The 12,945-nt window shown below is 33.8% G+C and overlaps 1 protein-coding gene across 1 annotated transcript in view; it reads right to left on the bottom strand.

Annotated features, from left to right (window-relative positions):
* Nucleotides 1-261: 261 nt before the first annotated feature.
* The window catches only part of Srp72 (signal recognition particle 72), an 87,330-nt gene continuing 74,646 nt past the window's right edge, over nt 262-12,945 (bottom strand). The window contains exons 12-13 of the mRNA XM_089099950.1: nt 8,714-8,937; nt 262-561 (exon numbers count right to left, since the gene is read on the bottom strand). Of these exons, the coding sequence (XP_088956076.1) occupies nt 419-561; nt 8,714-8,937 (367 nt within the window). The 3' untranslated portion in view covers nt 262-418. The remainder of the gene's footprint in view (nt 562-8,713; nt 8,938-12,945) is intronic.

The raw sequence follows: 12,945 nt of genomic DNA, 5'->3' as shown, positions 1-12,945 counted from the left end.
TCTTGTAGGATTCAAAGCGCTTCCAGCAAATGCTCCATGGAGTCCTCCAGAATGGCCAATTAATTGGCAAAATCAGTATCTGTAATGACAGAATCTCCAAACTTGAGTCCAAAGCTGAGACATGAAGTAGTTCTTGTTAAAACATAGTCTATTATGACATAGAAGAGCTTTGGGGCCACTGCACATCCTCGGCGCGCTCCTGTCGTGAAAACATAGGAAAACATATTATTATATTTCTAGGTCGTTAATGAAAACTAAAAGTAATATCGATCAATATTTACTTCGAAACAGAAAATTCATGTGACAAAAATAAGAATCATACTCCCAAATGATTTCTGGATATAGAATTAAACAGAAATTTTAACTATTAAAAATATTTCTGCTTATTCAACTTCTTCTTTATAAAAAATTTTCCTGCTTATTCAACTTGAAGGTTAAAACTTGCCACTTTTCTTCTTCTTCTTCTGCTGCTTCTTATAAGCAGATGACGAAGTTTGAGCCTGGATATTGGCAGTCGAAGGACCAGATGACCTAACGCCAGCTGCCCCTTTCGAAATATCACTACAAAGAAATAGAAATTAGTCGTTTAAATACAAAAAAGGAAAGTGCAGACAATAGCACTAGAATGGTTGCACGTATAAATAAACTGTAGATTCCGGTTTGGAGTATTTAGTAAAATCAAATGTCAGGCCTGCTTAATTAGAAATTTCTATTTAACTACGGTCGTTGTTGAACGCGCATATTTTCAGGAAGCGCTTGATCCCTCGTCTTCACTATTTTCCACAGATTGCGCTTTTTATATTCCTTTCATGGTTTCTCTCTTTTTTGTACTTCAACACGACTCTTTTTAATGCATATATACAAATTAAAAATTTATGTATATGCATTTTTGTTGTTGGCGAGTCGGATAATTTTTTTTTGGAGGGGGGGGGAAGGGTTCAAATTTCCTTTTCTTTTCCAGCATTAAATTTCACGTGTTTTGCTTGATTAGTTTACAGGGTGGCAAACTCGACTCACAAGTAGGCTATCATTCGCGTAAATTATTGGTCTCACTACTTTCAACAACTAATACAAAAAAAGGTAAAGAACCACCAGTTTTAGAAACAGGGCCAAGTCTCAAATTCGGACCATCAGTCTCATGAAATTATGTTCTTTTCGTGTAAATAAACATAGTTTTCCTTTTTTTCAACCCATTATACCCTATTTTCCACAATTTAGCAAGAAAGTATGCATCAACAATTTTACAACACAAAACTATTTAGTAACAAATTTATTAAGAAAGCGAACACTTCACTTGAATTTTTTTTTTTTTTATGCTTTCTCCAAACATAATACTCGCTTCTCGAGCAAATTCCTTTTTGAGCCCTTAAAAAAGCCCTAAAACAAAACAAAAAATAACATCATATGTCTATAGCTCTTAAACTATGATTTAAGGTTAATGTTGGTTAAAAATTCACAATTCAATTACTTAATCCATTACATTAAAACGATATGTTTCAACGAAATTTATTCATTCCCAACGTATACAATGTACTCAACACACATCGAGATTTACAAAAGTTATTCTAAAATCCCAAAAGTTTTCATAACGTCAGTATAAAAGGTTTTCCACGATTTGACGTTGATGTTTTGGATACTATAAATGCGTTGAAACTTTTCTATGCCTTCTTCTGTTCGATTCCCATCATTTTTGTAGAAGGAAAGCAATCTGTAATTTTCTGTAAGGCCTACGTAAAAAACGAATCTAGACCGAAATTAGGTAATCAGAAGCCTATTTCAATTTGGCTGTGGTCCTCCAAAATGCTTCAAAAGTTGTCTACTGCCGTCTCTACAAGCACCCAATGAAATATTGATCCCTAAGTCATATTCACTTCGATTATCGCAAACACTGTTCGACGACTCATGTTTGTCACGTAGTTCAGTATTTTTTTTTTTTTTTTTTTTTTTTTTTTCCCGTCTTCTTTTGTTAGGTTATAAAGAAAAAGGAAAACATTTGACGTGTACAATAATATTTTTGTAAAATCAAATTTTTGTGGAATTACACTGACACAAATCGACACCTTTGGAACATATTACTTTTTAATAATTAGTTTCTAGTGATAAAATATTTCTAGCGATGGTTAATTTTTCGCGTGGTTACAAAAATAAGTTACCTTTTCAAGGCCCCTTCAAGGTATCAAAAAGAATTTGAAAAATATGAAAAAAAGACCCTTTTTTCTGTCAGTTTTTCATATTTTTCAAGGCTGCTTTGCTTTCAGACGGAATCGAAACACGCCTTTTTATAGATTACTAATTTTGACTATTGTTCTAGCCATTTTTAACTTACAACACTCTGAACAAGCACGTATAGATATATGTAGCCAGAAGATGGAACATCTAGAAAGAAGTGCTTGATTAAGAGGGCAGAATTGCTTCTGAGGTGTTATTTAGGTCTGATGGGTAAATTGATTCAAAATATTGGCAAGAAATTACACTGTAGGGGTTAGTAATAAGGTAGGCAATCCCTGGTTAATTTTGTTTTTGTACAGAAATCAGATGGAAAAAATAGAAATATCCCATTTGATTTCCCGATTTACTTTTTAAAAACTGAATGATCAGTGCCATTGTAAATGCGTTTCAGCATACCCCTTCCGTCCTACTAAGGCCATATACAATAATATAAGTTTTAGGCTTATTTTTGATTTGCAATTAGTTCAAATTTAAAATAAAGCCAATTAAAAACAAAACAAACATAAGACAACAAAATATACTATGTTCTTTACACAACCTAGGATAATATCTGGCCCCATTAGGGGCAGAGGCAGGAGGGGGGAGGGCTGAGAAGGAATTTCAATGTCAGTGATTATTATGGATGGTGCTTAATGGAGCCCTTCCATATATATAAAAAAACAAAATATATAAATGCATTTTTTTTTCTAACTGAATTCTGTTCAATACCATAAATTAACCCAGTCAAGTTTATCCTCTCTTCTGAACTAGAAAGTGTAAAAATAATATTCATTTGGAAAATGTCTCTTTAATAGATTTTGATAGTTGCTTCCTTCCAGGGGGAGGGATTAGGAATTGAGGGTGGAAGGAGGGCGTTGAAGGAGGGGATGCAGTTAAACCGGACACAACTCTGAAAGTCCATTAAAAAGAGATTTTCTAAATATAAAGAAGCAGGGATTTTGTTATTATAATGCGTAGTTCAGAAGAAGGGATAAAATAGCCAGGGTTCTAAGTGCACGAAAAATAGTAAAACTTACAAAATCAACAAACTTTTGCATACAGCTAAGGCTATATCTGACCCGACAAGGGGAGCTGAAAAACAATTATAATCGTCGTGGTCAGGATATTCTGAAGCAGCATGGCACGAAGAACTAAATAGTACCCTATACTACTGTTTTCTATCTAATTTGTGTCTTATGAGCAAAATTAACCAGGGATAGCCTCTTTTATCATCTATCCATACAGTGTAGTTACCTGCCAAATCTTTGAATTAAATTACCCACACAGATATAAATAATACTTCTGTTGACGTTATGGCTATTCAATCATTCACTTCCTTCCAGATATTCCATCTTCTTTTTGCATAGGCCTATGCCTGCTTATTCAGAGTATTCCTAGCTATAAATGACAAACTCTACAGGCGATTTAATATATCTATAAAAAGCCAAGCTGTCATTCCATCTGAAACAAGCAAGGACTAAAAAAATATATATAAAGCTGACGAAGAAAACTACGATTCTTTATTTACTGCTACTACTACTGATAGCTCACTGCACCACAAAACCGAAAAGGCAATGATTATTAGAGTCTAAGAAAATCCGAACAGGCGAGCTTTTATGCCATAATTGTTTTTGGCACCGTGTCGGGCATCTAAAACAGTACCCAAAGAAAGGTCCAAACTCTAGCCTACTGTTCGTAAGCGAGCATCACACCCAGGAGTAATATGGTAGCTCCTATCAGGCTGTCACGTATGGAGGGGGGACACCTCTCCCCCCCCCCCTCCAATGTTTTTGGGCAATCCGTTACAAAATGAGTCGGTAAAATCTTGGCGCAAAGCACCAAGATTTTTCTGATGTCCCCAACACTTTTTGTTCGGTTAAACGAAGACCACGAAAATACTGATATGTCAACTACTGAAATGTCAAACTTGGTCGGTAAACGCAGCAGTTTAATCAACTCCTGTCGTGATTTAAAAAATGGTGCCACTTGTTCCATTTGTTTTTTCCATTTGTTTATTCCAAAATCTCAAAAACAATTTCCCATTTGTTTATTCCAAAATCTCAAAAACAAAAAGTAAACCATTAGAACCGCTTTGTCCGAAACCCCTATAAAGAAAACTCCCTTGGTCTTGTCCTTGGTTCTGTCCCTTGGCTTGAACAACAATTGAAATATATTGGCTTGAAAATCAAGAAAAGTGGCAGCTACTACAGCATTCTGTCCAAAGGGCATTTTTTTTTTCTTCTTCTTTTTTACAGTAAGGACCAATGTCTATCTCGTAGTACCTGATGCATCGGGGAAAAGAAAAAGAGGTCTTTGGAATATGACGTCATACATGGTTACATTTGATTATAAATATACAATTATAACGTCATTCATCAAGCTTGTACACGAAAATGCAGTTTTTTTTTGTAAAAATCTATATGATCCGAGTTGCATTGGTAGCTAGCAACCTAGTAAGAAATCCGTGTTGCAGCGGTAGCTAGCAACCTAGTAACACACGATCACGCCCCATATTAAAAACTAAAGTAACGCATAACTCCTAAAAATAGATTCAGATTAAAACAAGAAATCCACTATTAAAACCACCTTGTCCAAAACCTCTATATAGCAAACTTACCGTCCCTTGGCTTTAATTAAAAAAAACTTGGCTTGAAATAAGAAATATAAAAACCCATAACTCCTAAAATAAGAGCCAGATAAAAACAAAAAGTACACCATTAGAACCGCCTTGTCCGAAACCCCTGTACAGGAAACTTTCTGTCCCTTGGCTTGAACAGCAAAGGAAATATTTTGGCTTGAAAATCAAGAAAAGTGGCAGCTACTACAGCATTCTGCCTAAACAGCATCCTTTTTTTCTTTTCCACAGATAGTATATATATAGAACCGGGAGCGTTGCGGCTTCACCGCCGGACCCCGGCACTCGACACACGACAGGCTTCAATATATGGATTCTCATTGTCATTTGTCTTCTAACCGCAGACAATTTGAGACAACTTGAAGTATTTTCATATTGCAGTCTTTTCAAAGATATTTGATTAGTAAAGCAAGTCCGATTTTTAACAGCGATATCTACTAAGCTTTAAACTTTTGGTTTTCACATGTGGATTAACATTGTCGCTTGACTTCTAACCGCCGTCAATTTGCTGTCTTTTCATACGCAGTCTTTTCAAAGATATTTGACTAGTAAAGAAAATCCGATTTCTAACAACGATATCTACTAACCTTCAAAGTTTTGTTTTCTTTTTTAAAGTTTTTAAATTGTTGTAATCCCTCGTTTAAATACATACAAATATTTTGCAATTGAAGGTTTTTTTTTTCTTTACGCAATTTAATGTCTTTTCATACTGTATTTTCAAAGATATTTGATTATTAATGCAAGTCCAATTTCTAAGAACGATTTCTACTAAGCTTCTAACTTTTTGTTTTCTTTTTTAAGATTCTTGAATTGTTGTAATCCCTTGTTAAAATATATTTGTAATATTACAAATTTGTAATATTTGTAATAATTGCAAATTTTCGTTTTTTGGGCTTTCCTACTGACATTATATAACTGGTTGGGTTCATCACGTAGCGAGGTGATTTTATCTAAAAAAAAAACACTAGTTTTAAAATTTTCAGGTATTTTCTAGTTTGAATTAAAACATTAAAATTATTGCTCAAACACCATAAACATTTTTATAGTTTAAATAAAAACTTTAGCGATTCTGAACTAAACTTAAAAAAATTTCCAACTTTTTTTCATGTCTTAAAAAGACATTGTTTATATTCGTAAGAAAAAATATTCGGTAATGATGTTTTTCTAACAACGATTTCTTCAAAGCTTCAAACTTATGGTTTTCTTTTTTAAGGTTTTTGAATTGTTGTAATTCCTTGTTAAAATATATAATATTTTTGCAATTAACAGTTTTTTGCTGTTTACGCAATTTAATGTCTTTTCATACTGACATCTATTCAAAGATATTTGATAAATACCGCAAATACAATTTTTAACATTGATTTCTACTAAGCTTCAAACTTTTTGTTATTTTTTTAAGGGTTTTGAATTGTTGTAATTCCTTGACAAAATATATTCAAACATTTTTGTTATTACCAGTTTTTTGCTCTTTAAGCAATTTAGTATAAACTTCGCCATACATGAAAATCTTTAATTTTTTCACATAAGTGTGACAAGTGTGACAACGTCATATGCAATACTGATGTATATAAAAATGGCTTCAAAACCGTCAGGTATTTTACTATTTTGAATTAAAACATTAAAATTATTACTCAGACACCATAAATATTTTTGCAGTTTACATACTAACTTTAGTGATAGCCAGAATAATAACCTTCCCAAGGCCAGAACATAATTTGCACTTTACTTGAAAAAAAATAAATGTTTTTACTTTTATAACTTTCATTAATCAAATAATGTTAACATTTTGATTAATAGATATCAGTGTATGTATATTAATCTGACAATTCACATTCATTTGTATTTTTTTCAGTAGAGTGCAAATAATGTTCTGGCCTTGGAAAGGCATAGGGGTTTGTAGACGCAGTAATGACGCAGTAGGTTTTAGACTTTTACAGTGAGAGAAGGAGGCCATACCCAAACTCTTGTTTGTAGTGATTTTTGTTTATTTCATGCTTGATTCAGATATTTAACTACAGCTTCACTCGTTTTAAGATTTGTTTATTGATTTAAAGTAATATATATTGTATGTTTGTTTGTATTGATTGTTTTTTTAATTTTTGTGCGTTTCCAGCTTGATTTTCATATTCAATCTAAGCATTAATCACCTTAAGATCTATTTATTCATTTACATTATTACCTGTTGTATGTTTTTGCTATGATTGTTTATTTAATTTCTATTCGTTTTGGGTGTCATTTATTTTTTAGTAGAAATTTCTGATTGTTTTGAGTTTGAATTTTAAGAGGTATTTGTATCTGTTGAACTTAAGTTTAAAATGGCCTTTACTTATCTTTGAAAAAATTATTTTTCGGAGTTTTTATAATTAATCTACAAGAAGGTTCCGAGTGTGTTTGATTGATGATCCTATAGGAAGACCTAAATAATAAATGTTATCAACAGATTTAGGGGGAGAAATATCAAGGTTGGAATTAGTGTGGCTATTCGTCCTGTTAAAATAAACGACTTCAGAGTTTTCTGGATTAAAGCTGAGACCAAGTTTTAAATATTCTGACTGAAGAATTTTGAACATTTGTGGAATCCCCAGATGGACACAGCTTATACCAAATATCATAAGCATAGCTTATGATAGATACAACTAGAAAATTATGAATAAATGAGGATGGAGAAGCGTCTTGAGCATTGATTACGGAATTATTAAATAGACATGGTGACGAGATGGCTCCCTGACGAACACCTTTAAATACCGGGATAAACATATCATTAGGATTAGGAACTGAATTTATTTCAGACGAAATTTTTAACCGCACTCTCGAGCCAGCGTACAAATCTTTTAAAGACCGAATTATGACTGGATTTACTCCTCGCCTAACAGCGCTTCACATGATAGCAGGGTGGATTAGGGAATCAAAGGCTCGCTTAACGTCACGGCTCGCGAGAACTAGGCTGTCACGAGAAGAGTGAGCGTCAAGCAGGACATTTGAAATAGCGGATAGAGCATCCTTGCAGCTGACTCTACGGCGAAATCCAAACTGAAGAGGGGGACTGTAGCACTTTTCTTCGAGCTCATTAATAGATGTTAATTCGAAAAATTTAAATAGAAACTTGACTACAATAATAGGACGGAACAAGGACCACTGACTTGTTGTTTTACCTTTCTCGGGAACTGGGATGAAGTCTCCTATACGAAACGTTGAGGGAACAACACACTGAGTGGGAATAATCTGAAATAAAATAGTAAGATGCCCAATTAGGGTATGATTCCCCGACTTAATATGGAGAGCACTAATATTATCACACCCAGAGGAGTGTTTTGGTTTTAACCGAACAATAGCGTCATTAACTGACTTTCTGCTAACAACAAAATCAGAGGTCTGATAATTAGAAAGATTCAAGACTCAAATGACCGTTGTAAATTAATATTAGGAGGAGAAAATTCGGACTGACAAATGGTCTAATTTTTGGAATCCACAGTGAATTATTGTAGCTCTTCTTTGGTGTGTAACAGACCATGAAGAAATATGTGATTATGAACTGGGAAGAGAATGGGGGGGGGGGGCTTAAACTTAAGGTAAGGTTTTTTTTTCGAAGGGAAGCTTATCGGTATCGTGTCGGTACGTTAACGATATATCGGTATCGGACCCCAAAAATTCATATTGGTTGGGTCGTAAGATATATATATATATATATATATATATATATATATATATATATATATATATATATATATATATTATATATATATATATATATATATATATATATATATATATATATATATATGTATATATATATATATATATTTATATACAATAAATAAAGATTAAGATCATTCCAAACCATTTCGAACACCTACTAAAGGTGAAACTTACTAAAGGTCTTGAGCTCCTGCAGCAGATCCTTGGGTGCCTTTGCCAATTTCCCCCTAGCTCTTCGGTCCTTCTTCTTTTTATAACCAGCTCTTTCTCTTCTTGGAATCCACCTTTCCGGGTCTGGAACGTACTTTGGATCATAGTTCTTGGGAAGACGGTTCAATCGCTTCCTCGGCTTCCGCTTCCTTTTGCTCTTGATCAAATCTGAGCCAGGTGTTGTTGCACTGAAAGGGGTAGAAATATATTTTTAGATTAGAATTCAATCGTAATCAAAATACTGATATTAGTAATGGATTACTTTTCAGAGAGAAAAATTTTAACCCCATAATTTTCACAGGAGTATCTCGGCGTTAAAATGAGAGCTGCAGGTGCAAGTGCATTTCAAAAATAAATTAAATATAAATATACTGAAAGATAAGTAACTAGATTTAAAAATAAATAAATATTATAGCAATAATATTATAATATTTCATACATAAATAATTGAATATGAATTTAGAGGTTTTGCAAGTTCATGGTCCAAGAATAGACTTGAAAATTAATCTTAAGAAGACTAGGATTAGGAGAGTGTGAAGAGTGATGTTTGGTAACGAGAAGATTAATCCAGTGGACAGCTTCGCTTACCTTAGTAGTATTATTAGTAACGACAGTGGGTGCACAGAAGATGTTAAAAGTAGAATAGCCAAAAAAGTTTGGAAGAATAGGAAGATAAGTCTATGCACCAAGATTAGAATATTGGACGCTACAGTGATGACAGTGGCCAAGCATGGTTCTGAAGCGCAGGAACTCCGAAAAACGGAGGAAGATTTGCATGTTTTTTTTCCAGAAAAATTGCCTACGGACTGTTCTGGGTACCCAACTGACTGGCCGTATCTCAAACAGTAGACTGTACGAAAAGTGGGGTTCAAACTAGGGCTATAATAAGAGAAAAGTTGAGATGGCTAGGCCACGTTTTGCCGATGAAGGATGGCAGATTGCTAAAGATTGTCGTTTTCTACCAACCATCTAGGGCAAAATGAAAAACAGGTAGTCCCTGGTTGGGGTGGGAGGATGTCGTAAGCAAAAATTTAAGAGAAATGCTAAATTCGCAGGAGGGTGTAAAGAGGAACGCTTTGAATAGATTGAGCTGAAGGAGGAGCGTGCGTAGCTGTGTTGGCCTTACGCGGCTTGTTACTGATGTGAGTTGCTAGTAGTAGTATTATAAGTAGTAGTAATTTCTAAACTCTTGCCTCGGAAGACACTGCAGCGTCATGTCATTCCCATTTTCGCCAGTGCTGGTAAAAATAGTCTAGAAAGGCTGAAGTCCAAGTTGACTGATTTAAACGGTGATACACCGTTTAAATACACCGTCTTTACACCTTCGTGCTGATTATTCCTCTCTTGTATCTCATTGGCTATCTTATCTTGTATCTTACTACGTTTATTTGTCATCAGTCAACCGTAAATAGTAGACAGGTAAGTAGGGGAGGGGGCTTTTCTCAGTAATTTTTCTTTCTTGATTCTAACAGTTGTTTACAATTTATTCCTTAGTCTTCGACACTTTTCATTTAATTCACCTGTCATTTGGTTGTGGTTTTTACAAGTTACCCCCCCCCCCCCCACGGAAATATGTTCCGAAGTACGGACCTGAAATTCAGTGGTATATCCTGAATTTAGCCTTGAAGGGAACTCTATGATGTTTCAGTGCCCCGCTAGCAGCAGAGAAGGAAATAACAGAAAAAGAGGACACAATAATTAATTCGGGGTTACTATCGGACGAAGTTCGTCCTTTACCTGGTTTCAGCAACCTTTGCAACCACGATTTACAACAATAATGAAAATACAAAATAATATTTAAAATAAAAGACTATATCAGACAGCAATAAAGCGTCGTATTACTATCAACGTATAGGAAACTGATACCAACACTTAAAATATATATATATATATATATATATATATATATATATATATATATATATATATATATATATATATATATGTAGATGTATATATATATATATATATATATATATATATATATATATATGTATATGTATGTATATATATATATATATATATATATATATATATATATATATATATATGTATATGTGTATATATATATATATATATATATATATATATATATATATATATAAATATAAATATATAAATATATATATATATATATATACATATACATATATATATATATATATATATATATATATATATATATATATATATATATATATATATAATCAGTTAGCCGTCGAAGGTCGAAGTTATTAAATTCCAAGAAAAATGGATTAGTAATATTATCTTTCCAACGAAAAAAATCCTAACAAATCAGCCCGAACTAGGAAAATTAACCACTAATATTAGCTTTCAAAAAAAAAAAAAAAAAAAAAAAAAAAAAAAAAAAAAAAAAGCCCCATCTAGCAGCTTTATAGTCGGCATCAATCATTACGATAGGGCTAATACCGGTGTAATTACCTATAGGCCTTTTAATTGCATAAAACGTATTTTCCTTATTCACATATATTCGAACCTGTCAAAATATAGCAAATTTGCAATTTTTTCAACTTTCTTTTGTCAAAAATCAAAATTCATTTAAAATTATCAAAATATCATTTTCATTACGAAACGTATAACCGTATAGGAAACTGATAGCAACACTTAAAATATATATACAGCATCTCAGACCTATTTAATAGCATCTGTAGAAGAAGATGAATTATTACATTTTTGTAGGGGAGGAGTTTGGCGGCATCAGCTCTTAGCTAAAAAAAAAAAATTGATACAAAAAGACTAGAGCCGTTAACAAAGTTGCTTATGATAACTGAGTCCCTCAAAAAAAGCTTGGAAGCGTTCTTTAACACCAAGGTCCGCAGAAGTTAGTCGCTGATTGATGGCAAAGTTGGTCCAAATGAAATAAAAACTAGTATTTCAACTAACAGGGCGAGCAATATTAAAAATTTAAACAAAAAAAAATCGCTCCGTATATAAGGAAGGTTGTCCTTTCCTCAGCCATCACCCTTTACTTTAAAGTATTAAAGTTTTTAACAATACTTCTCATTCATATTCACCGGCCCTTGTGTTTCAGGAGTCGCACTTAAAGAGTTTTGACAACAAATCAAACTTTAGCGCAAAGAGCGTGGGTTGAGGAAGGGGCAGTCTCCCACATATACTGAATATTTTCTGCTCGTTTTGGGTTTTAATGCTGCTCCTTACATTCAGTAAAAAAAAACTTTTTTTTTTATATATTTCTGACAGTTTTTCAAGGCATGCAAGGAAATATCCTTATCCCCCCGGGATAAATCCCGCCCACTCCCCAAAAAATCCGTGTATTTCCCAATGACAAATACTATGAACAATGGGCTAATTGCGTAACTTATGATCCTTTCCCTAAGGACTATGGGGGTCATCCCCAAAGGTATAATTATTGAACCTTTCAACTATGCTAAATCAAAGGGTTGTCTTAAAATATTGATCGGATTTCTTTGGGGGAAAAGGGCGTGGGAGGGGGGCCAATTGCAATCCAATATTTTTGGTCACACAATTTATAACCAGTAGGCTACCTCTTCTTCAACCCTCGCTCTTTTTCGCTAAAGTTTGACTTCTCGGCAAAGTTCTTTAAAAACGACTCCTGAAAAACATAGGCCGTTGAAGGAAGACAGCTCGTTAATTTTCATTTTTCCGGAAGGGGGTCCTTTGGAACAATATCGAAGGAAAGGAAGGGAAGATTCCCTTCTTTCTCCTCTCTAGGTATATAAATGTTACCGTCAATGTCCAAAATCTGGTTGTCCGAAAAAGGAAGGGAGGATTCCCTTCTATCTCCTCTGTAGGTATATAAATGTTACCGTCAATGTCCGAAATCTGGTTGTCCAAAAATGTCCAGAAAAGGAAGGGAAGATTCCCTTCTTTCTCCTCTGTAGGTATATAAAGGTTACCGTCACTGTCCGAAATCTGGTTGTCCGAAAATGTCCGAAAAAGGAAGGGAGGATTCCCTTCTTTCTCCTCTGTAAGTATATAAATGTTACCGTCAATGTCCGAAATCTGGTTGTCCAAAAATGTCCGAAAAAGGAAGGGAGGATTCCCTTCTTTCTCCTCTGTAGGTATATGAATACCTACTATAGGTCAATGTCCGAAATCTGGTTAATGTCAACATTCACCACTGAATGTCCGAAATTCCTTTGTCTCAGCTTGGATTCAATTAGCTTTGCGAGTCAGCTTTTTCAGTCTTATGC

The sequence above is a fragment of the Artemia sp. Qi Xiang Cuo genome, chromosome 2 (assembly GCF_049724085.1).
Source record: "Artemia sp. Qi Xiang Cuo chromosome 2, ASM4972408v1, whole genome shotgun sequence".
NCBI classification, from domain to species: Eukaryota; Metazoa; Arthropoda; class Branchiopoda; order Anostraca; family Artemiidae; genus Artemia; species Artemia sp. Qi Xiang Cuo.
The sequence above is the reverse complement of the archived record's forward strand: the minus strand, read 5'-3'. Positions and strand labels throughout refer to the sequence as shown.